General features: G+C 38.2%; 1 protein-coding gene across 2 annotated transcripts in view; it reads right to left on the bottom strand.

Annotated features, from left to right (window-relative positions):
* Window positions 1-27,308, bottom strand: part of TBC1D5 (TBC1 domain family member 5) — a 571,110-nt gene that overhangs the window by 227,895 nt on the left and 315,907 nt on the right. For both annotated transcript variants that reach the window (XM_063452310.1, XM_063452309.1), the window contains exons 12-14: window positions 15,341-15,391; window positions 15,162-15,231; window positions 14,308-14,480 (exon numbers count right to left, since the gene is read on the bottom strand). In XM_063452310.1, coding sequence (XP_063308380.1) covers window positions 14,308-14,480; window positions 15,162-15,231; window positions 15,341-15,391 — 294 coding nt within the window. The remainder of the gene's footprint in view (window positions 1-14,307; window positions 14,481-15,161; window positions 15,232-15,340; window positions 15,392-27,308) is intronic.

The following is a 27,308-nucleotide window of genomic DNA, read 5'->3' as shown; positions in this document are numbered from 1 at the left end:
GTGTTGGGTATGCTCAAACCATCCTTCTTCTTGTTACCGATTGAAACAGGTGAGACTTTAGGTGTTAAAGTGTATGATGTGAATCATAGGAAGAAAAGGGGACCCATAGAGATAGGCGCCTGGGAAGATGATGAATGGCCTCCCCAGCGTATTATAGATTACTATGGGCCAGCCACGTGGGCTGAGGATGGTACCTTTGGTTATAGAACCCCTATTTATATGCTCAACCGTATTATAAGGTTACAGGCGGTGGTTGAGATTATCACTAATGAAACATCACAAGCGCTCAATCTTCTAGCGAAGCATAACACCAGGATGAGGACAGCAGTCTACCAAAATAGATTAGCCTTGGATTACCTTTTGGCAGTAGAGGGAGGTGTATGTGGGAAGTTTAACCTAAGTAATTGCTGTCTTCAAATAGATGACGAAGGGCAAGCAATAGCTGAGCTTACTAGCCATATGGTTAAACTAGCGCATGTGCCTACTCAGGTATGGAAAGGGTACAATCCAAGTAGTTGGTTTGGTAGCTGGTATGAGTGGTTTGGAGGGCTTAAGGCAGTGGTAGGTGGAGTCCTACTGATTTTACTGTTGTGTCTACTCCTACCGTGTCTTATACCCTTAGTAGTTAGGTCTGTGCAAAGCCTGATAGGAACTATAGCAGAGAGGAAGGCTGCTGCACAGATAATGGCGATATATAAGTATAAGGCTCTAGATCAGGGAGAACCAATGCAAGAAGATGAATGTTGAAGATTCACATCATAAGATAAGTCTGGTCTGGTTCATGGTAACCTGAGGTATATGCAAACCAAGGTTAAGTGATGCCTCAAGTAATTGTGAAATATCAGAGGCATCAAAGGGGGGAATGTGATGTAATTCCAGTAAAATACAAGTTTAGCAGGCTAAGATTGCCACAAGGCATATGTATGTATATGTGTTTGTAGTATCAGTTAGTTAATTACACGTAGCTAAGATACTGTCATCACTGTACTGACCAGGTGCAGGAATGTAAGAACTGGAATTACGCGTCCCTCTCCTTTGTATCAGATGAGCCACGTGGTTAGACCGGATGGATGAGTTTAGACTCTATTCATTAAATAGGTTAAGGGTATGTGTGGGTGTAGTTAATTGTGGGAGGAGCTACAGTGCTATATAAGGAATGTACTCTATGTATTCAGTACTCAGACTTTGCTGTATTTTGGTGACGCTAGTCCCTCTGAGTCCCGATCGGTGATCCAATAAAGAATCTCTTCCTTCCTGAAGAAACCTGTGTCCATCTCTCTGTGCTTGGCTTCCGTCAGTTTCTCCGGTATCAATACCATGTTCTGAACCAAATCAAAACCTGAATTTGAGCTATATGTCTGTGAAACCATAATTAAGCACCCACACTTATTATATATCATTTTGTTTAGAAGAAATAGGGCTTTCATTTAAAATCACATATTAACATATGAAACACAATTTATTATTGATAAAATCTAAAAAAGTGTGAGAAAGTAAACAATCTGCATGGCATTTTTACTGTGAATGTCATAATACTGTTAACTTTTACTGCAATAAAATACACTTATTTCTATGTGAAAAAATACAATGAAACCCATTTTAGTTTGCCAGATTGGTTTGCCCGGCCGATGTTGCCTTTGAGAACGTATTGCAGCCCAGGAATGAACATGACCCCTGTTATGGCACATTATTCGCAAAAGTAGATGCATTTAATTCAAAATGGGGCATTGTCCAGTCTATTTTAGTAGCAACTAAATAGTAGTAATAAACCCTTGCCAAAGTTAGTGTTTATATTTGCTTTTTGAAACATTTAAAACCAAATACTAAATTTTTTTTTTCTTTCTTTAAAAGAATTCGGCTTTTTTTTTTTTTTTTTAATCTGCATTTAAAAACTATAAACTACAGGTCATTGCGTCACATGGTCAACCAGAATAATTTGTTGGTAATTTTATTAATAAGAAAAAAGTTACCAAAAACAAACCTGAATCAAAAATATTGAACAATACTTTAAATAATCTTAATTTCAATAAAGCAATAGTTAGCTAAATAAGACATTGCTTTATTGTTTCCTTATACACTACACTTTCCTTTGGTTATAACGCAGTTAAATAAGCAATTCTGCATCTTTAACACAATAAAATAATCGGCTGGTGATTAAATTTTTATTTTGATATTATAATAAATTACCATTCAAAATTCCCTTTGCATTTTTATATATTTATGGATGTTAAATAGTGCTCGGTTCCCGAAGCAATTAGACTCTCATATCTGATTACCTTTCGGTCTCATCTTATAAACAGGTACAATTTCATTTTTATTTTATTTTTTGTGGCTTTTTTTTTTTTTTTTTTTAAGATGCTGTGTGCGTTTTGACTACAGCCCATAAATCATATTCTATCGTAGAACAAAAGGAAAATAACCAGGTTTAATTTTGTATAAGGAATACTTTATAAGCAACACAAAATGAAACAATAGAAGCAAAAGCAGATTATGCCTTTCTGTTCTCGTGATCATTTTATATGCTAACCCAGAACGCTAATTATGGATCTCACAAGTCAACTTCTGCTTTCCACAACCATGAGTTGTATGTAAAACATGCTTTTACCATTAATCAAAGCAGAGAGTTAATACCATTCAAGTCCAACCTACCGCTGTGCCCAGCAATACATCAAACTGTCTGTTGTCAAACACACTAAACAAACTTTAACAGGCTGTTTTCACTAGAAATAACAGGGAAAGTGCTTGCTATGTAATTTTTGTATTCAAATTGCTATTCTGGTAATTCATTTTGTTGCAGGATTTAACTGTACGTACTCAATCACAGTCCAAAGCAGACAGATCCATATTTGGCTGAAGCTTAGAAAATCGCTTGTACTGATAAATGAACTACCTCAAAACAACTGGTTTCAATGGAACTTTTAGATGAATTAGCAATGTATAATGCGGAAGAACAGAAGTGTTACTTGACGCTTTATTTAGCACTGCAGAAGACGGGAAATAAAGTAGAAACAAAAGACAGCAACAATGACTATAAAATATCTATGTTGGGTGGTACTGTAGGTTTCTTTGCAAAATAGTGGTTCATTATATATAGTAAGTGGGTTAATCTCATAAGAGCAGACATTAGGTTGCTTGGATAGGACCTGCCAAAACTGGGGTACATCGACGTTGTGGCAGGCTTATGCAATGTATGATCATATACTCTGTAACTAAACCCCCGTTATTTTTGCTGAGATTAGGTGTTCTTTAAAAAAACAAGTAAAATCTGTGAGATTTGAAGTTGTTGTTTAGTGGATAGTGAGTGTGCTGGAACTTGTGTATTGTATGAATTGGCCCCAGCATGTTCAGGTGATTATATTTATATACACACACACGGTTCTTGATAAAGGCTCTTGTTGTCTTGCTGACCTTGTATTGAACCTAGCATTCCAGTATTCATGTGTGTGGGATTGTGTCAAAGGCTTTCTTGTAATCAATCCAGGCCGTGCACAGATTGGTCTGTCTGGTCTTGGAATCCCTTGTGACTGCTTGGTCTACCAGTAGTTGATGTTTTGATCCTCTTGTGTTGTTTCCAATCCCCTTCTAAATATTGCTCATATATTGACTTATATGGCCTTGGATCTTGGAGGCTATGATGTCTTACACGAGTTTCCATGTTGTGGAGTCAGGTTATTGGTCGGTAGTTGGATTGTGTTGTTTCCTTGTGAGGGTCCTTCATGACTAGTATTGTTCTGCTTTGTGTTAGCCAGTCAGGGTGGGAGCCTGTTGCTAGTAGCTGGTTCATTTGTGCTGCTAGGCGTTCATGCAGCACTGTTAACTTCTTTCTCCAGTAGTTGTGGCTCATGTCAGGTCCTGGGGCTGACCGGCTCTTCATGTGTGCTGCTCTCTGTTGGATATCTTCAACTGTGATGGTGACTGGTTCCTGTTCTGGCAGCATGCAATGGTCTGCTTTCAGGTCTAGTAGCCACCGGGCCTCGGTGTTATGAGATGCTTCTTTCTCCCAGATATTCTTCCAGTACTGTTCAGTCTCAGCTCTGGGTGGATCTTGCAAGGAGATGTTGTGGTTATTCTGTAGCTGTGCATACACCTTGGATGATTCTTTGGTAAAAAAGGGCATTGCTTCTCTTAGTCTCTGCTTCTCTGGTGTATCTGCTCAGTCTGGTTGCCAGTGTTGTCAGTATTTGCTTAGCTGTTTTCAGCGCTTCCGGTATGGGCATATCTTTGTATTTCTAAAGCAGCCAGGAGCTATCTTTGATCTTTCCACCTCTGTTAAGTTGATCCAGCTTACTAACTTCCTTCCGTGTTGTCTTTATCTTGGCTTCCAGGTGTAATCTCCATTGTGGGTTTTGCTTCTCTTTGAGCCTGATCTTGTTGTCAAGTAGCTGGAGGACCACTAATGCTGTGGCATATATGAGCCTGTTGGTCTATGATGGTGCAGGTTGGGATTGTGGACAATGCTTCACTAACTGCATCTATTGTTTGTGTGTGTATGTATCACTGCATATGTGTTTGTGTATGTATGTATCAGATTGGCAATCTCCAGTCAGCTGAGGTGAATGTCGATTTCCAACCAAGTCTTCAGTCGAGGCTTAAGGATTACAACTGTCTTATGGACCCCTCCCTCAGAAGAGTTTTGGGAACTTCTAAGATCTGCCATCATGCAGACCTGTAAAAAGGTTTTAGGGTTCTCCACAAAGAAGACAAACAAGTTCGATGAGAATAATCAGGAGATCCAAGAATTGCTGATGAAGAAGAGATCTGCTCATCAATAGCACCTTGCTCAGCCATCTTGTATGCAGAAACCTCCAGCACAAGAGATTCAGAACAAGTGGTGGACAAACCTTGCAGAGAGAATTAAGATTTGTGCAAATATTGGTGACTCTAGAGGATTTTATGAAGCCCTGAAGGCAGTGTACGGCACTTCACATCAGGTACAGAGCCCATTGCTGTCAGGATAGTTTAACTCCTTCCAGACGCTAGATGGAAATTTTCCGTCATGCTTGTCCTTGCGTCATATTTACACAATTGTGGGATTAACGCTCCTCCGGTTTGCCTCGGTATTCGAGGCAGACCGGGAGCACCCGATTGCGCTGCCCCAGGCTGTCAGAGCGAGCACATGTGCTGCAGGAACTCCTGATCCGCCTCCCTGCTCTTCCGCGGTCAGTGTGAAGTGCAGGGAGATGGATCAGCCGTGATGATCTTCTCCCTGCAAAAAAGAATAAAGTAAAAGTTAAATGTCACCCCCCTTTCCCCTGCTTTTTTAAAATTAACCCCTTCACTGCCATTTGATCACAGACTATAGTGATCAAAATACAGATCAGGGTATTTTACTGTGATCTGATTTTTTTTTTTTTTAAACTCCTGAGGGTTAACTTTTATTTAATTAAATAATTTAAATATTTACTTAGCTGGGGAGGTGAAAGTTAGTGGGGAACTGGGTGTTAGGCTAGCTAGGGTTTAACGTTAAAAAAAGTAAAAATAAAAAAAAGCTTTACATTTTTTAAAAAGTAAATAAAAAATGTTTTAAAGGACCACTATAGTACCAGGAAAACAAACTTGTTTTCCTGGCACTATAGGGTCTTTAGGCCCCCCACCCTCAGAGTCCCACTCCCACTGGGCTCTAGGGGGCTGAAGGGGTTAATCTCTTACCTTTCTCCAGCGCCGAGCTCACTCGGCGCTGGGGACTCTCCTTCCTCTTTCGACGTCATCTGCCAAATGCGCATGCGCAGCAGGAGGCGCGCGCACATTCAATCAGTCCATAGGAAAGCATTTCTCAATGCTTTCCTATGGACATCAGCGTCTTCTCACTTTGATTTTCACGGTGAGAAGCGTGGAAGCGCCTCTAGCGGCTGTCAATGAGACAGCCACTAGAGGCTGGATTAACTGATATTTCAGCTGCAGGGTTAACCCTAGATGGACCTGGCAAGTGGTCTGGGTGCCTATAGTGCTCCATTAATAACATGTAAAAAAAAAAATCCACCCCCCTTTACCCAGTCCTAACAAAAACTAACCCCTTCCCTGCCAGTTGATCACTGCCTACAGTGATCAAAATACATATCACAGTATTATTCTGTGATCTGATTATTTTTTTTTAACCCCTAAAGGTTAACTTTTATTTATTTTTTAACCCTAAGGGGTTCAATTTATTTCATTAATTTAAATACTTTAACCCCTTAAGGACACATGACATGTGTGACATGTCATGATTCCCTTTTATTCTAGAAGTTTGGTCCTTAAGGGGTTAAAATTATATATTTTGCTAGCTGGGGTGGGTGGGAATTATGGAAATTTAAATTATGGGGTGCTGCTGACTGCAAATTAGGGGTTAATGTTTTAAAAAACATGTTTATAAAAATTTTAAAAGTGTAAAAAAGTTTTAAGAAAGTCTAAAAAAAGTACAAGTAAAAAAAGTTTAAAAACAAGTTTTAAAAAGTAAAAAAAGGTTAAAAAAAAAGTAAAAAAATACATTTAAAAAATACATTTAAAAAATGCTCTACACTTGGAACAAACTAGCGAAAAAATGATCCCATGCTAAGGTTCAAAATATGCCCTTTGAATTACCCTGGGGTGCAATCTTTAATAAATAGTGTTTGTGGGGAAGTTTGAATAACCAACCAGCTAAACTACTCCAAAACGGACATGGACACAGAGTACAAATTCAAAGTTTGAAGAAAAAAAAAAGAAAAATGGAATGGCTATGTCTCAAAAGTGCCCCTTCAATGTCCACATATACCTGGCAGAGGTACATACGGGGGTAATGCTGTACTCAGACGACATAGCTGAGCAACATATAAAATATTAAACAGTCGTAGCACACATGAGGTTTGCAAAATATACTGTGCAAACTCACTTTGTGTGTCAAAAAGGCAGAAAAAATGTTTATTACCACTACTCTTGGCACAAGCTAGTGGAAAAATTATCCCATGCTAAGGTTCAAAATATGCCTTTTGAAATACCTTGGGATGTCTTCTTTAAGAAATGGTATGCCTTTATGGTATAGTTAGAATATGTAGCCTGATCAAGTGCTCCAAAGTGGGACATGAACGCATCAAAACCTCCATGAAAATTCACACTTAGAAACCTGAACTTGTCACGTCTTTTTTATAGCACTGTAACTTAACAAAATAGTGTCTAGGTCATACATTGGGCATATTGTTTTACTCCGAAGATGTAGCTGAGCATAATTTGGGGGATTTTATGACAGTGGTACATATCAAGTGTAAGAAATACTCTGCAAAAATGCAACATGTATGTAAAAATGCAATTCTTTCCCCCTCACCACAAACATTGACATAAATTGGTGAAAAAATGGTGACAAGTTAAGGCACAATATACGCCATATAAGATACCCTGGGGTGTCATCTTTATGAAATGGAAGCCCTTAGTTGGTTTATTTGAACAGTCAAACTGCTACAATACCCCAAAATGAGACATAGGCCCATCATATCCATCCATGAAAATTCTAACTATAGAAACTGAAATAGCCTTGTCTCTTATATGGCATTGTAGCTTCACATAATAATGCCAAAGGCATACAATGGGGGTATTGTTATACTCAGCAGATGTAACTGAACACGATATAGGGTTCTGTGCAGGAATAGGACACACCAGCTTTACGAAATACACATTACAAAAACCTTGTTGTATGTGTATATGCCAAAATAGAGAAAAAACACAATTTGACTCCAATATTGATTGGCGATGAAATGGCTATGTAGAAAGTGTCAAAATAACCTTAGGTAAATAGCCTGTGATATCTACTTTATATTAAATATATACTTTTGTGTGGCAATTTTGTTTTCTGTTATGGCTATTAAACCTAAAAGACAAACATGTCAACTTCTAAAATTGTTTCACATTAAAATTTTATTTTAGTCCTTTTATTTTGTGACCTAGGTATGTTCTATTGTGTTCCACTGGCGAGGACCCCTTAATGTGCTTCACAAGCAGGTAATACATGTGCTAGTAGCAGTAAGATAATATTCTGCCTGTACAAAAAGAACTGCAACAACACTCTATGTATGGTCTGGTTGCCTGCAGGGCTGTCTGTCAACTTGGTGAACATACAATAGGACCACATGTATTACCAGCAAATGACTGGATAAAACACTTGGCAAACATATACCTCTTTGGCCCTTCTCTTCCTTTACCAGTCTTGTATCTCACAATTACATGAAGGTAATCAGAGCTCAACATTTTAAGTCCTACAGGCCTAAACGTTATGCGAGGGTCCATGGTACTTGCTGGAGGTCAATTTGTGTTTGGCAGGGCTGAATTTCTTACTTACTAGTGCCTGTTCTGACCAATGAGCATTTAAGGAAAATAGCATGGCCTAAGAGCCATTGTTTAAACATATAAATGGGGGACACTCAGCACAGACTGGTACACAATATATATCATTATAGTATCTATGATGTCATACACACTTTAACATGAGGGCGAAGAAATGCATAAGGCATCATAGAAGAGATGCCCAAGCATGTCTGTGCTCAGACAGCCTAATGAAGGAAAAAATATATCTGTGCTAACTTTAAAAGAGAAATACAAATTTGTTTATAACTTAATTTTAGTATTTTAAAGAAACATTTCCACAAGAATTATTTATCTCTTTTACGGAGAATAAAACCAAAATCAAATAGTTGACCAAACAGACATTTTTTGCCTTGTATCTGTGCTTTATCTAATAATATGAAATATTTCATTCTGGTGACTGACAGGTCTGTCTTTCCAAATATAGTACTTGACATGGCATATCATGCATAAGACTTCCACTACAAATCTACCATGGTTTCCTCCTTATACCACTCTGCATGTGATTACATGGTTATGCCAACATTCTTGCAGGGTCTTGGAAAATCTGCAAACAAAGGCTTTTTTAAAAGTACCCTTTTCTTCTAAGAAGAGAAGTAACCACTGGGGATCTCATCTCCCTATGAAATACTGCAAATAAAGATGCCAGCTATTGAGTATATTTGTGGCAACTCCAGCAGCTGCTGTTAAATACCAGCTGGTGCGGCTGATTAAAATTACCTCTGAGTTGGTATTATAAAGACGCCTGGGCAGCGTCGCTGTATTAATGGATTATTGAGTGTGTGATGAAAACCTCGGCCAGCTGATGCGTTTTATTACAGATAGGGTTTATGATGTGTAATCACAGTAATATTTTGGTACATGAGGAAACTGGGATCAGGGGAGAGAACCTTCAATAATAACACCCTTCTGCCTTGCTCGTAAAGAGGTGGTGACATTTTCAGAAAAACACTCATAACCATACACACAGCATTTTATTAGTTTTGATAATACAATGATCATCACCCAACGCACTGCAATTAGAGCCTTCTAAGAAAGCCACTTCAAAGTTTAGAACTTGGACCATGAATCACAACATTCCTAGGATTGTATGCACGATTACAGCTGGTCCATTAACACAATATTAACAGCCTGCTTTTTTTATGACCACTCTGAGTGTTGGCTAGCTTTCAAGCTCAGCCTTTAAAGTCATGTGAACATCACTATTTTATATTTTAATGTATTTATTTTCAAACAATTTATGTAAAAATGTGAGTACTGAAATGGTATTCCTTATCTAGCAATTAACAGTCACTACGTCAATCTTTAATCGTAAATTTAGAATACACAAATTCTGTTGAGCTTTTGTATTGAACACAATAACCTATCAAGAACATTGGCAGAAAGAAAATGTAAGCCAGAGGTATGATATTTCAATATAGATCTCAATACATTATACATATGCAATGCCTGTCTATCTATCTATCTATCTATCTATCTATCTATCTATCTATCTATCTATCACACACACAAACACACACACACATATCAATAACCTGGTCTTTGGAGGGAGATAACTGCATCATCTTCACCATTAAACACACTGGGATACATTCTGAAGCTCTGGACCAATGTCCCATATCAAGACACAGTGACACCAGTTTTTTAAACTACATACACACACACACACACACACACATATGCATACATATGCACACACACACACACACACAATGTTTTCTTATTTTTTTCACTGTGATACTGCTTTGAACCAATTCAAAATATCATATTCAAAAAATAAATTATTGTAAAAATAATTAAAAAGACACAAACATGTAACGACAAAATACAGAATCATTGCCAAAGGTAATGATATGAGCTGTGATTTACTTAACATTTAATTAAAAATGTGATCAAAATTTGGACAAAACGTATAATTGTTTGTCAAAATGAAACCTTGTACACTGTATTTTTTAAATTTACATTTTGTAGAGAGATATATACAGGTAGATCTTTCCATTTCCACTTGCAAAATTATTGCTGTGCAAATATCCAGCACTGGAAGGTTCATTTGTACGGCTGATACATCATTATTACATTTGAGGCCAATCATTTTCAGGCCACGGGCCAGAGAATATATCCAAACACATTAGAATTATTTGCTGTCTAGCAGTTCAGACTTGAGGTCGCCTGGTCACAGGAAGCATTACGATACAGAACAAAGCTCAATAATAAAATTAGATCAATGTAATATTTTTTTTATCAAGATAATTGAAGGATTTTTGTTGTCTTAATATATGGTACAGAAGACTGAATTAAGTACCTATTTGTAAAGCAAACATGCTATATCTATGTTGCACTTTAAATGTTAGCTTTTAAAGTTAAACATCAATATTAGATATGAACATTTCAGATTTTCTAACAGAATCAGGATAAACATATCCTAATATTAACTATGTTTTTTTTTATCATTGAAGAAGATGGCCACTTATTTTTTTAATGGAAAAATCTATCAAAAATAGTTTTGTTCCCAATATACTGTACTTAATTGAGTATCAATCCCTCATTCACCATGATGGTCCCGAAATTGGCCACCAAGTGGTACACAAGTTATCCCATAATTTCTGTTGTTTGGGTGAACATTAGGAGAAGAGGGACACTGCCTTTGGGAGGTATGAATACAGGAAGTGGGGGGAGTAAGGGATGCCTCACGTGCAGTTGCTCTGGGAAGCCCCACTAAGAGCTGTCTAAACATAGAATTATCCTGAAATATTGTCATATGAGCCAAATGTCATACGAGTCCAGCAGAGTGATCAGGAACAGTTCCATTTAGTGCATGGTGTGATTAGAACTCTGTAAACAGAGCTATACTCTGGCTGCTATCAATCTACACACACAATCTTGTTCACTTCTCTGGGCTGTGTGCATTTCAAGTTGCATGCATGCACACAAGTAGAACGAAATAAACACAAGCTACCTAAAAACTAAAAGTCCCTGCAGCATGACTGATCGATATGAGTGCATGTGTTTTAAGATTGCTACAATCATAAGCCACTGTAACTTATGAATGAGTACAGGATACTCTGGGCACCCTCAGCTTTGCAATAACACAAAGTTTTATTGTTTAGAGTAACCATTTGTTGTGCTGTACTGATGATTTTATAGACCAATAAAAAAAGTTCTCTCTATCTTTAAGTCCTCTTTGATTGGAAGGTGCTTATCTGACCAAAGACCATGCACGTAACAGAGGGCTATTAAAATTTACTAACCCTGATGTCATAAGCAAACATGAAGCATCTATAAACCTCTCAAACTGCCCTCTGTCTTTAACCAGATAAGTTGTGCTTCCTGTAAACACTTAAAAATGGCCACCAGGAGATGCATTAAAAAGATTTACTTAGACATGTTACAAAATGAATCCCCGAGCTGTGTAAAAGAAACACTCTTTCATTCACCAAAATAAAACATGATGTTTGATATATTTAAATATGTTCAACTATATATTGCATATGGCTTTTATTATATTCATTTCACATAAACTTTAAATCACAAACTGGAACTAGGTGATCCATCCAAATAACTAATTGCATATTCTAAGCATGCAGCCGAGTCATAAAACAAGAGATGGGAAACGATCGCTGATTCCAATCAAATTCAAGATTGGCTATTAATTTGATTGGCACATTAAATCAGGAGTAGTCTGTAAAATACACAAATTAGTGCTGAATTATATACTATTCTTTTAAGATAATTACATGTATTTTTTGTAAGTTCATATTTTGTAAATTATTTAAATTGTAGAGTGCACTTTGCCTGGAGCAAAGAGATTATAATTAAAACACGCTTTATTTGCATCTTTGGAAAAAATGTGTCGAGCCTATACATATTGTACTTACAGGTAAATACGGTTTGTTAATACAAGTAACAGAGATTCCACCTGGCTTAAAGGGGAATCCTGACCAGTTTTTATTAAACCATGCGCCTACAGAGGCAGCAGAGTAGCAAACGGTAATTACAATACTCGTTGGATTTGCTTTTTCTTTAATACAGCAACAAGCAAGACAATGATCACATTATGTGTGATAATATAACGTGCTAGTCTTTGTTACATGAATGGCACCCTTTCAAGAAAAAATGGCCACAGTGTTACCAGTGCTATAAATATCTTCTGGTCTATATGTTATTGTACCAGCCTCTAGTTGAAACCTCAGCTTAGTGGTTAGCATAAATTATATAAAGAAAATCTAAATAATTACATTTAAGATAATACTACCACAGACATTCATCTTTAGTACAAATACTTAAGGGATTCCTTAATATTTTCATGTTTTGGGTAACTATTTACATTCCAATAAAGAGCAAAAGAGAAATTTGATGCGAAACAGAGGTAAAACGCTAATTAGCAAAAGTAAAATAAATAATAATCGAAAAAAACATTAAATATAAAAGTTAATTTATCCTGTAGTTTGATTAGTATCAATATCCCAAGAACTTTTTTATAGTAATAAGTAGACAAAAAAACTACTACAAAAAAACGCTCTAGTGAGGACCTGATCACATCTTCAATCCAGTCCAGTAAATAAAAGATACGGTATAAAATTTAAACTGGCACCGACTGGCTCCAGCGCCACGCATGGGCAGCTCCAGAGATAGGGTACCAGTACCAAGCTCCTCCTACTCAGGGATGCAGGGCATAATGATTCATAGTTTGTGTATGCTAGTTTCAGTACAGGGTTAAACAATAGGTGACCTTAGGCAGCCATCGGCCCAGGAATTAGACAGGTGCCCTGAACCATATACTTGCTTGGCACCATTCACCACATCTGTTAAAAGAATGAAGACAAGGCCCACAACTTTTAATTTGCCTAGAATTTGGTGAGATTGTAATCATTCTCTGGTTTGTGTTACTTTCTGTGTATTATGAAAACGTGACAAGTTTAGATCTTATGTGATTTCATTTAATTTTATTGATAATATTCTAACTAGAATACAGAACGTGAAGTCTACTCACCAGACACAATGACACATTTGGTCACTTCCTTCCAGTTGTCTGATAAATGTTACTTTATTTGTTTTACAAATAGTGCAAGTGAACTTCTACAGTATTCCAATGGGAATTTAGAAGATATCCTAAATAATGTAGGTGGGTTTTAAGACTTTAGTAAGAGGTGTGGCAAGACAAAATGAAAGAGAATTGAGCAGTAGTTACACTCCAAAAGAAAACATGTATTTTTTTCTGCATGTTTTTTGGGGTATATGGGGAGCATTTGCAAGCCATCCCCTCTCTCCCCAGCACACATTTTCAGTCTGTGATGTGGAATACTCCAATCAGATACCTTTCATTGCATGTAGACACAATCGCTGCTTTCCGAAGTTTCTCATACGACTGTACTACAGCTCATTGAGAAGGAAACAAATAGGTGTGTTCTAGTACAGCACATCTGCCATATTTATTAGCTCTGTGGAGCTAACAGAAGCGGAATAAAACCTCCCTGGCTGTCTAAGTTGTTGCTGCCCCAAAATATAAATGTACAATATTTCTATTGAAATCAGCACTTTTATAAACTGTCATAGGCCCCATACACATAAAACACTTCAACTTGTGTGTTGGAGCGTTCCTTTGACCAAAACGGTCTTATTAAGCTGGAGTTGCGTTGGTGCTTAGCCAGTCCTTTTAAGAACTGATTTTAAGTCAGTCTCTCTAAATCTGCTTTCACGTTAAACTAAAACACAATACTCTTAGCAGAGAACAGCTCCTTCCCAAGTTTGCTGATATTAGTGTGTGTGTGACTATGGAAAAATATAAACTTGTGAGTTTTCTACCTCGATTTACAACTAGTGTTGTTCTCAATTTGCTCAAGTAACAAAGTTACATCCAGTTTACTGTGGTGGCCCAAGCATGTTTGATTCTGAGATAACCGTGTCCGGCTTTGCTTTTTACAAGAATAGAAAGTACAAATGTCAGACTAATAAAGCTTGAAATAGGAATGTATAATTAATAATGCTCTGCATACTTACAGTCCATATATTTGTGGAGCGATTTCAAGTCTATTCAAGTGCATATAGAGTTCAATGTCATGTTTCTTCAGTAACTGGTCTTGAATGAAGTTGACTTTTGACACAATAGCAATAGAAGGTCCTATATCCTGGGGTCTGGCAAACGGCATAGTGGAAAGCATTGCATCCTTCTCCTACATCAACATACAAAGTCTGGATTAATATCTACCTTTCGTTTAATAGTACGCATGGCATGTGTTCTTCATGTGTCTGATATGGACATCCTCAGCAAAGTATACACTATGAATGGATATGTTGCCTAATTGAAATCAATAGCAAATAGATATATTTAGAAAAAAACTACAATGAAAGCGGTTTTCTATAAGATACACACAATGGCTGTGAACGCCATATTGGTGAGCTAACGGCAAATAAATAAGGATAGTGGGTTAATCCTTTATTTACCTGTATCAAGACTTAAGGTATGCAATTTATAACATAGCATCACAATTTTATGTTTATCCAACAAAATATTTTATACTGACAATAAACCATTATTTTGCACAAGCATATATAACAGAGGAAGACACATATAAATATATATATATTCTCGAAGAGAAGAATCTAGGTATTTCCTAATATATAAGACAAGAAAAAAAAATATTTTAGGGTAGTAACAGGTTTATTCATCTTCTCTTGAAATTTATTTTATGGTTAGGGAAATGTCAATATCCTATTGGAAGTTTTATTATATTTGTGGTTTACCACTGTAACTGGATTCTGTCTGTTATAAAGGACGTAACTGTGGGGATTTGTAGTCTGAATAAAAAGAAGCCATAATGCACAAACACAGATCTAAAAACAGTACAGGTTACCTTGCGAGAATCATTTTCAAAAGTTGAAAACCATGGTTCAGCACTTCCCATGAGGTTTGAAAACAAGGCACTGGGGAGATAAAATGAACAGGGTGGTAAGTACAGGGGTATGCCTTATAACTCAGATTGCTAGAGGAGTGTGAAGTTTAAAATGGGCAGAAAAAAAATGTTTAACTTACAAAGCATCATGCTCCAGGTAATGTGGATCTAAAAGAGCTTTCATTTCTTCGCTACAGGAAAAACAAAGCATAAACCTATTAAAACACTTTTAATCAGCTTAGTAAATAAATTAATATTTCCTGTGAAACTAAACAAAGTTATTTTAACTACTCAGGTTTCCACAAGATGAAATAAAAATTAGCTACTCCCATTATGAGACATTAATCATCAATTTATTTTTTATTTTTTCTACACAAATTAGATCCTATCAACTGTTCATAACTGCCATTCATGGAATTTCTAAATTAATTTTGTGAAATTAGGTTCCTAGTGTTTTTATTCTGAGAAGAAAACTTTATTAAAAATGCTGTATTGGAAAAACGACATTGTCAGATTTATTTACTAAACTCTGAATTGAAAACCTTGGCAAAATTCTCCAACTTAACTATAGTCACAGCTTGACAATTTTACTTTAATGGAAGCATTTTGGATTGCAATTCTCTATAAATCAGAATTTAAAGAGTAAACTTGTTAGTATTCTGAAACTGAGTCAAGTTATTTCTCGTATTTGAATACACCTCCACGGAATATAAAATAATATGTGACAAACAGTAATTAAGCAAATAAGACTGTTAATGTTACTACAAAATAATGCACTGTTACTCGCAATGGGCAGTAGTCCACCCTGCGACGAGACCAATCTCGCCACTGTGCATTGGAGGAGCCTGGTTGCCCGCCTGCTGCCTTTAGACTATGGCCCCATGTTGAAACACTTGATTTTCCCCTGCAAAGACATGAAAGCCGGGTCATTCGGTGCTTGCCCTGTTTGAGCGGTGATACCCCAGATAGCTATGCCATGGAGCCCATTCGTATAATGAAAGACTATGGGAAAGACTTTGGCTCCATGGCAATTGAACTGTATGTGTGTGGTCTGAGCGCCATTCAGTAATAATGTGTGCTCAGATCTAAGCTATCTGGGGATATGTTGCATGTCTGCATTTTATGTAATAAATGTAACCTTGTGTATTTTATTGTATTTTACTGCCATGTGTTCAATGGAGTTTTGCCTCTGTCCTTGGAGATAATTGGATAACTTCTCAATTATCTCCAGGATAGAAGACTCTGTGGAACTGGTTTTGGGCAGAAAAGCCATGCTTCCTTTGGTCACAAAGGACTTCGATCTATCTTTTGAACCAATGGACCAATGTGGATGATTTTGACATATGTTCGTATTTGGAGTATGCTGATTCTGAAAATGTAAGTATGTGAATGTGATGCATATTTTTAAAGTTATGAATAATGTGGAAAAACTGTATTTCTCTGCTTGTGATAATTACATTACCCATTGTGTAAGGTAATTGTATCACAGGCAGAGGGGAGGATTTTGTGTGGGAGTGTCTGAGTGTATTGTACATATTTATTGGTTGTTTTCCAAAACCCTGTGGGTGGTACTAATGTGTATATAAGAACAATAAACCCAAAGCTCTGTCTGTTCACTGCTTGACCCTCAACACGGAGCCCTGTCTCGTTCTTGGGGGGATTTATGGTATGCTGTTCCAGTTTGACTGCTAGCAGTGTAAACCTATTCGTATGGTTTTTCCTATTCGGCTGTTTACAGCATTCATATGGTTCCGGTTCAGCTGTTTACGGCATTCATATGCTTCTCTGGTTCGGTGGATTGGTGCCTACAGTAGCTGTGCCTGTGTCTCTGGAAGGGGAAGATCTCCTAAACGGCGGTTTAACCCCTTTATGTCCGGGGTGCCGTTACAAACCCTTTCTGATCAGCGCCGCAGTTGGGAGGGCGACAGAGGGGGTAGTAAAGGCAGGCAACCAGAGATACAACTTTAGAGGTTAAACTTATCAAAAACGGTTTGATCATATAAGGTAAGAAGGCGCAATGAGAGTGGAGTGTCCATTTAAATACATAATTTCCATGTTAAAGAGACAATTTAAGCACTGGAACCCCTAAAGCCTAATGTAGAATTTCTGCTTCAAGAGAGTGCCGTGAGAACTGTTTTCTGAAAAAAGGCAGTTTTTATATTTGTCCCTAAGCCCACTTCTAATGGCTGTCACTTAGACAGCAATTAAAAGGCTTTTCCTGAAGTGTTCCTGAAATATTTGCATGGAGACATCAAAGTTTACCCACAGAGATGCATTGATCTGATCTGACTGATCATGCCCACTAGCCTCCAATACTTCCCTATGGGCCTATGGGGAAGAATTTGATTGGCTGAGATCATCTGTAATGGGCCAACTAAAGGCGTATGTTCAGTTTGCACGGTCACGCTCAACTAATTTGTGCCTTAACCTCGGGGCCACTCGGTTCCTTACACACTGGCAAATCTGATAAGGTTGCTAAGGTTAAGTCAGGTAGAGACATTGTTTTGGGCAAGTCCCAAACGTGCAATAATTTCAAGGCAGGTACGTGCGGTTTCGGTGCTAACAGGTTATTGCACGTTTGTTCCTACTGCTTCCAGACTCAGCCCTAGTCTGGGTGCCCAAATAAAATGCTCCCTAACAAACCTACCTTACAGGTATTGATGTTATGGGTTTTGCTGAACCATTTGTGGTTCCAACCCTCACATCGATTGGTTAACTTTATCTTTGATTGGTTAATGCAAGGGTTTCACTATAGTTTCATACACTTGCTATCTGATACGCTGATATGCAATGAATTGCAGGCAAATCCAGAACTGGCGTTTACATTGAGAAGACTGAGTTGAAACAGGGAATTGTTTCGGGCCTTTTAGGTCCCCTCCTTTTTTACTTGGGTGACACTCCATTGGTGTAGTCACTGGTAAATCTTCACATACAACACAGTTTGATCATTGACCTATCAGCACCACATTCCTCCACAGTTCCTAGTCTCAACTCCCTTTGCTCAATAAATCTGATTTTGTCATACGCAGTCAAACTATTCCTAATCTCCACTCACTTTGGCATCTTCACGGCATTAAGTGGCAGGGTTTATACTAATTTCTTCAGGCGTGCGTTCAGTTCCAAGGTAGCACCAAGATATTTGATATTTAGCGGGAAACTGGTGCTGGTTGCTACTTGATTTGGACAATTTCCACAATTAAAGACAACTCACAACCCCCTCGCAGTCTCACAGCAGCATCAGTCTTTTTGAATCCCTGGGTTTACCGGTCTCCCCTAAAATACGCGGTAATATATTTTCTGGGTGTTCAACTAGACTCGGTCAACATGCAGTACTGTCTTCTTCGTGGTAAGATTGAGCACACCTTGTCAAGCATTGACCTTTACTTACAATTAGGTTCTTGCATCCGTTAAGAACTACAGTCTATGCTTGGTTCACTCAATTTTGTCATGAGGTTCATCCCACAAGGTATGTCATTCGATTCTTGACTACTCTGTTTGTTTCCTTAGACAATAATGCATCATGTTCGAACTACGGGCAATGGCTGTCTTACTGATGTGGCCACTCTTTTCACGACATGGTAGTGGAAAGCAAGGTTTATCCCCAATCTCCAACAAGTCCCCAACACTTTGAACAGATGATGTGGTGAATTCAGATTTCACAGCCGTCTATGGCAATCAATTGCTCTGGGGTCCTGGGACAAATGAAGTCTTGTCCCTAACAGGTTTTCCAAACTTTGGCCTTATTCGAACCTTACTCAATAGTGGTGGCAGCAACTGCCTGGGGTCCTGGCTGGGCAGGTCACTCGGTCAGATGATTTATCAGACAACCGTGCTGCCGGCATTTGGTCGTTATGAGGACTCACTTGGGTGGGGGCCAATTGTCAGTTTTCTCATTTATATTCACATCCTGGAGGTCACTAAGATATCGGCTGATCACCTGTCTCATCTCCACTTGCGGGCATTCCGCAATACTCTGCCCACCGCTTCCCATCTGGCTACTCCTGCCCATCCATTCCGAGACTTACTAAAGGGTTAATGTTTCATTATTACATGCACCAAACCTTACTCATCTAGCACTCGGGGTTAACACTAGGAATCATAAAATACCGCTTTTCATCGAATTTGTAGCCAATTCTCAAAATTTACTTTTGACAATTCAGTCTTTTGACAAAGACTTGACCTTAAGTTAACTCACTACTCAGGCCATCTTTCCTCATAGGGGCATCATCAGCTGCTTTCTCTCATCACTTTCAAGCAATTTTCTTAAAGGCATGGGACGCTGGGAATCATCCACTCATACATTATATATACCAGAACCGGTTAGGGATTCGTCAGGCATTTCGTGACTTATCCAAGTAATTTAGAGTATTGTAGAACGAACTATATTTGTATGGTACAATGCTTTTTGCCCTCTTTATTACAGGCCTACTGCATTGTCGGTTCCGGCACACCACAACCGACTGGTGCTATTAACTATGAGGTTTATTGCTAATTACCGGTATGTCATATCTAACCATTATGGCAATATTGCCCCGACCACAAATTTAAGGCTGGGCCTGTAGTTGTGGGAGGGGCTTGGGTCCCCTATTTAAGGGCATCCAATCCTCTCTCACACATCGGTATTGGTCTGGCAAGTTGCCCCTCCCACCACTCCCTCTTTTCATATAACTCTTTAAGGTGGGCCCTCTTTATTACAGGCCTACTGCATTGTGGGTTCTGGCACACCACAACCAACTACTGTTATTAACTATGATGTTTATGTGTTATCTAACCATTACAGCAATATTGCCCCGACCACAAATATATATGTATATATACTGTTAATGTAACATAAGATATCTAATATTAAATGGATAGCAATTTTTATTCCAGCAGTTACTGTTACTAAGGGTGGGTGAAGAAAAATTATAAACATTCTATGGAAGATAAGAAGACAGATTTTAGTGCACAGATGCTTATGGTGTGTGTGCATCACAACAAAATGTCCTAAAACTGAATCAAATCCATTTGCCAGCCTTAGCTGTTTGGCAAACAGTTGCGAGTGGCATATATCACAGTATAAAACTTCGCACCGAGTGAATAATTTGAAACAATTTTATTAAGTGTTATAGTCTGAGTATGTGACAGTTAGGAAATAAATAGCTGTAACAGACGGTGATTACTGATATTAACAAAATAAACCATTTTTAAAATCACATTATGCTAAATTGATTACAGAATTGTGGTACAACACAAAGAGGTCATAAAAGGAAGGAAACAGAAGTGAATTGTGTCTTCTTGTCTGCCATCTTCTTCTGACATTTTCTTCCTATTTACCCATACGTGGTGTACGAATGAGTGCCCCTGACCAGCTCCACGCTAGATTCAGTGAGTTGGCCCAACAAACAGCAAGGTGAGTGTTCTCACCTTCAAATACATTTTAAACGTATCCTCATCCTAATCACACCAATCTTCCCTTTTCACATCTACATCTCATCTAAACATTTCCTCATACTGAAACTCTCTCTCATTACATTCGTTCCTCACTGCCCTGATTTCCATTTTCAGATAATGGTCCTTTCTACTCTCTCTATTTCATTAAATCTGCCTCCCCTCATTTATTACATGTTCTCCACCCCTTATTCAATCTACTCTGCCACCATAATATTGCATACATCCTCAACTCATAACATCTCCCAGTTTCATTGTGTACCTCCATTTTTAAATCAGTCTCTACTTTCTCATTTAATTTACCTACTCATTTGGTCTTCCATCATACTGTCCTCCATCTTTCTTGCCTCATTCCACTGATCCCTTATTCTGTCTCCCTCCCATCTTATGCCAATCTCCATCCCTCATTCCACCTCCCTTATCTGTTCTGGATGTCCATAGTGTGCAGGTTAACTCTGGGCATCTTCTATTAAGAGTAAGGGGAATGAGAAGTTGAATTTCTAATTGCTAATAGTGTCGGTGACAAGGAAATGAATGTATGCATTGGGGTACTCTCAGTGCTCAGTGGGGGTCTACAAAGTAAATTGTAATTAGGATTCTTTCATCAAAGTGAGCTTTCATTACCTACCTGTACGAGTCTATGATTGCAGCATGCCCCTGCATACACCCAATTCTCTAAAATAACACACTCCGTCAAAACAAACATTTGATGGCCATAGATAAAGAACAACCACTGGGAGGAAATGGATATAATCCATCCGCCAATGTTGTGGTGGTTATAGGATATAGTGGGGCTTAACCCCTTGAAATATATAGAAAGAAAGAGGCTACTGGTCGGCAACTCGAAAACGAATTGCCCTCCAAATAGACTTTATATCCTTAAATTTACAAAAAGGCTTATGCTGCAGGTACCCACTAAAGGGAGTCTTTGCATGCAGTGAGCCAAAACAAAAAACTCTTTAATAGTCCCTCTTGAGGAAAAAAGCAAAAAGTGGTTATATGTACAAGTGTAAGTTAAAATAGAGGACCTAGTGGGGTACGGGTCATAGCTACGCCTGGCTATTACTTGTAGCGAACACAAAAAAACTAAGGAGATATAAGTGTGGCTTCAAACATATGCCGAATACTCCACTAGAATAATTGTGTCAGAAAGACCAAGGTTACAGAGTATGCAGCAACAGTTGCTAAAACATCTGATTATATTTTGTATCAAACGGTAGAAGCTGCAAACTGTACACCCAAGAATGCAAAATATAAATACAATAAAGTACCCAGAAACACCAAATATATATACAATAGTACTTTAGTATATATTTAGGTAGATTATTTTAGACATCACTTGTTATGTGAGAAACGGGTACAATTGTAAGGGGTATGAAACTGTAAATGGCTTAAAGGCTGTAGATTACAATGTAGTTGTACCTTAAGATGCCATAAACTTTTGTCCCTTGCATAAATGCGAATCTTTAAACAGGCTCTAAATATCTCTTAAAATATATAATCGATATATATCACAATGTGAGAATACCTGGAGATAATGTTAAGAGCTGTTGGGTTACAAATGCAGTTCAAACTATAAATATACCTTTAAATGCCATAAATTTAATTCAGTGCAAAAAGCAAATCTTGATTTTTAAGGCAGAAGGTATATGCAAACCCATGTTAAATCATAGAGGAAAGCATAGAGATAAATTATGTAACCATATGTACTAAGATGCCTAAACATCTAAATGTGATTTGGGGGTAGGAATCCCTAGCATCTTGTACATATCGTATACATGTATATTCAAATGGTCTTAAGCGTGCTCAGGATCGTAGAGATGTCACAGCCCCAGAATTGTCCAAACAAAGAAGTTAAAAAGTAAAGATGAATCCGCTCATGGTGAGCTGCTCAACGCGCGTTTCGGCGATACCAGTCGCCTTTGTCAAGAGCCGTTTGCAGAGTGGATGGCGCCTCTTTTTAAATGAGTCTTAGGACTTCCCCCCAGTATGACGTGAAACTCCCTGTCTAATCGGTAAGTCCGTACGGACGGGAGGGGGCGGAGTGATCCCTTCAATAGGTACAAGGTCTGAATTGCAGTTAACCCTAATCGGGAAACCGAGTGCTGGAATAAATCAGACGATGACACAAACACCAGGTAAAAATAGCAATAATGGGACCCTGTTGTGAGTTTATAGAGATATAGGTCGTCCAACATAAACGAATATACGAACAGATGGATCAAGTACTTGAAGAAGGCTGTAAAAATTTCAATATATAAACCAAAGTACATCAGATCCAATTGTTATATAGGACGATATTATTCTATAATAGGCATACAATTGCCATGATTAGGGACCGAACTGAAAGTCCAAAATGTGTATATAAAAAGAGGCATAAATGAACACTTATAAGTAAATGTTCATTGTAGATAGAAAAGAAGTAATGAGCTTCAAACATACAGAGAAACAAAGAGAATTTGTTTGAATGGACGTGTTGTGTTGACAGATGTTGTTAGAGGGTTAATAAAAATAAACCTTAAATAAATAAGAAAAAGGGAATTGTAAACCAACCAATAAACTTGTAGATATATATACAAAGTATTTACATAGTATTGACAGTGTAAATTTTGCAAAGTGACTTGACAGGATATATGAATTGGTATATTTAGATAAAGGGGGCGAAAGAGAATCCTTCATTGAGACCTTTTGGGTGTAGTGTTTTAAGTTGAAAAATCCAAAAACTTTCCCGTTGTCTCAGAAAGCGGTCATAGTTACCCCTACGTCTATCCTTCCGGACCAATTCTAATCCACAGAAACGAAGTCCCTGTGGATTACCAGCATGGACCTCCTTTAAATGACGACCTATGGGGGTATCAACGAGCAGTTTAGGTGATCTGACATGCTCTTTGATACGCTCCTTAAAGGGTCTAAAGGTTTTTCCCACGTATTGCAAGTGACAGGAACATGTGAGGAGATATACTAGGCCTACGGTATTGCAGTTGAAAAAAGATTTGATCTTAAACGATCTTTTTCCAGTGCTATCGGAGATGATTTTGGAGTCACGTTTAATAAACTTACAAGCCACACAGTGGCCACATTGATATGATCCCACCGTGGTATTGTGTAGCCAGGTACGTATAGGGGGGGGAGTGAAAATGACTCGGAACGAGGATGTTTCTGAGGTTTTTCCCTCTACGGGCGGTCATTTCGACTCTAGGTCCCAGAACCCTTTTGAGGTGGGTATCATCCAAAAGGCACGGCCAGAACTTTTGAAAAACAGTTCTGACGGCCTCCCAGCCTGAATCAAATGTGGCTATCAAACGTGGTGGTTGCGGTTTAGTGGAGAACTCCACTTTCTTGGGTAATAAAAGGCCATTCCTATCTGCCTCTAGAGCTCTTTTGTAAGCCTGTTTGAGGCATTTGTTCGGATAGCCCTTGTCCCTAAACTGCTGTCGTAGTGCATCAGCTTGTACTTTGAAATCTTCGATATTGCTGCAATTTCTGCGGGCTCTAATATATTGTCCGGTGGGGATCCCCCGTTTAAGTGGTTGGGGGTGAAAGCTTTCCCACCGTAGGAGGCTATTAGAGGATGTTGGTTTTTTGTATAATGTGGTGCTGATGGAGTCTCCCCTTAATGTAATTGTGAGGTCTAAAAAGTTCAGTGTATCTCCCCCAAATTCCGATGTAAAGAATAAGTTCAGGTTATTAGTGTTGAGAAGTGATACAAAGCTTTTGAATAGATCCTCGCTGCCTGTCCACAAGATCAATATGTCGTCAATATAACGAGCCCAATGATGGATAAAGGGTCTAAATGGTGCAAAGGCTGAATTTGTCGCCACAACTACTTCCTCCCACCAGCCCAGATGGAGGTTGGCATACGATGGGGCACAAGCCGTCCCCATCGCATTGCCTTGTATCTGATGATAGAATTTCTCGTTGAAGAGGAAGTAGTTGTGGCTAAGAATAAATTCGAGGAGCTCTAGAGTAAAAAGGGAATGGTCACTAAAAGCAGGGCCCCTTTTATCCAAGAAATGTTTCACATGTTGGATACCCCCCTTGTGTGGAATCGAGGAGTATAGAGCCTCCACATCGAGGCTACAGAGTGACACAGACTCAGGGATTTCTAAACTTGAAAGGCGGACCAAAGTCTGCTTGGTATCTTGTATGTAGGAGGGTAATTTTTCCACGAATGGGCGGAGAACCCTATCAAGATAGATACTGCCGTTTTGGGTGAGGTTGTCAACACCGGATACTATGGGGCGTCCGGGGGGATTAGTTTGATTTTTATGGACTTTGGGCAGGCAGTAGAAGGTAGCTATCCTAGGTAGTTTATTAAGAATAAAGTCATATTCCTCCCTGGATAGCACCCCTCTACTGCGGCCCATATCCAAAATCACTCGATAGTCCTGAAGAAATGTATTCGTAGGATCTTTTTCAAGAGGTTGGTATGTGTCTCTGTTTTCAAGTATCTTGAGAGACATCTTGATGTAATCAGTAGTATTTAAAATGACAATATTCCCTCCCTTGTCGGCTGGTTTGATAGTGATTGTAGTATCTCCTTTGAGTGCTTGCAGAGCTTTGTTCTCCGATCTTGTGAGGTTCATATTCGGCTGTATGTCCAAATCCTTATGGTGAATATTATCAATAGCAAACTTCACTGATTCTAGGAAAAATTCGATATTTTTGAAACTACCCAGATTTGGTGTAAATCGACTCGGGGGTTTCAAATTAGTCTGATAGGTAATAGTGTCAGTATCATTCTCGTCAAGGAGAGATATCAGAGTCCGTACGGACTTACCGATTAGACAGGGAGTTTCACGTCATACTGGGGGGAAGTCCTAAGACTCATTTAAAAAGAGGCGCCATCCACTCTGCAAACGGCTCTTGACAAAGGCGACTGGTATCGCCGAAACGCGCGTTGAGCAGCTCACCATGAGCGGATTCATCTTTACTTTTTAACTTCTTTGTTTGGACAATTCTGGGGCTGTGACATCTCTACGATCCTGAGCACGCTTAAGACCATTTGAATATACATGTATATGATATGTACAAGATGCTAGGGATTCCTACCCCCAAATCACATTTAGATGTTTAGGCATCTTAGTACATATGGTTACATAATTTATCTCTATGCTTTCCTCTATGATTTAACATGGGTTTGCATATACCTTCTGCCTTAAAAATCAAGATTTGCTTTTTGCACTGAATTAAATTTATGGCATTTAAAGGTATATTTATAGTTTGAACTGCATTTGTAACCCAACAGCTCTTAACATTATCTCCAGGTATTCTCACATTGTGATATATATCGATTATATATTTTAAGAGATATTTAGAGCCTGTTTAAAGATTCGCATTTATGCAAGGGACAAAAGTTTATGGCATCTTAAGGTACAACTACATTGTAATCTACAGCCTTTAAGCCATTTACAGTTTCATACCCCTTACAATTGTACCCGTTTCTCACATAACAAGTGATGTCTAAAATAATCTACCTAAATATATACTAAAGTACTATTGTATATATATTTGGTGTTTCTGGGTACTTTATTGTATTTATATTTTGCATTCTTGGGTGTACAGTTTGCAGCTTCTACCATTTGATACAAAATATAATCAGATGTTTTAGCAACTGTTGCTGCATACTCTACTCTGTAACCTTGGTCTTTCTGACACAATTATTCTAGTGGAGTATTCGGCATATGTTTGAAGCCACACTTATATCTCCTTAGTTTTTTTGTGTTCGCTACAAGTAATAGCCAGGCGTAGCTATGACCCGTACCCCACTAGGTCCTCTATTTTAACTTACACTTGTACATATAACCACTTTTTTGCTTTTTTCCTCAAGAGGGACTATTAAAGAGTTTTTTGTTTTGGCTCACTGCATGCAAAGACTCCCTTTAGTGGGTACCTGCAGCATAAGCCTTTTTGTAAATTTAAGGATATAAAGTCTATTTGGAGGGCAATTCGTTTTCGAGTTGCCGACCAGTAGCCTCTTTCTTTCTATTTGATGGCCATACTACATGTCACAGTCAGAAGTAAAGTCCACAAATTGTGTGGATTTAATATTGTGCTGGGTGCATTTGTGTCTGCAGGCTTGCATTGAAGAGACCTTCAGTTCTGCCAGTGTAAAGGGATTGTGTCAATGGCGGAAGAGTTTGCTAAAAATGGACACTGCTACCCGATATGTGGACTCGACAAGGAGTTGGAGGCGATAGGAGTAAATGTAATTTTCTCCCCTGCCCTAAGATAAGGTGTACGAGACTATGGATCACACCTGCACAGTTTCCATCTATGTATTTAATGGTAAAATGTAAAAGTTATCTTACCATCATGAAAACCTTCAACAAGGAAAATTGTGTTTTTTTCCTCTTTAAAATGAACTTCATAACTTTCTGTAAATAGACTCGCTATATGATCTCACATAACATTTTAGCTTTTAGCTGACAAGACAGAGCACAGCTAATCTTTGCAGCATCCCATTAATGTAAATATGGTTATGAATACGTTTGCAAGTAAAACCGACATATTAGCTCACTATCAATACAAAATACAATATTGAAAATAAGTTAGGCATTTGTGTTATCTCAAAGGAAATATATTTTAATGTATTACAAAAATGCTCCCTATTAGCAAATACCAGATTAGCATTTATGGTTGTGTAAAACCCTGTTGTATTAAAAGATTTTTATCCAA

The sequence above is a fragment of the Pelobates fuscus genome, chromosome 4 (assembly GCF_036172605.1).
Source record: "Pelobates fuscus isolate aPelFus1 chromosome 4, aPelFus1.pri, whole genome shotgun sequence".
Lineage (NCBI taxonomy): Eukaryota > Metazoa > Chordata > Amphibia > Anura > Pelobatidae > Pelobates > Pelobates fuscus.
The sequence above is the reverse complement of the archived record's forward strand: the minus strand, read 5'-3'. Positions and strand labels throughout refer to the sequence as shown.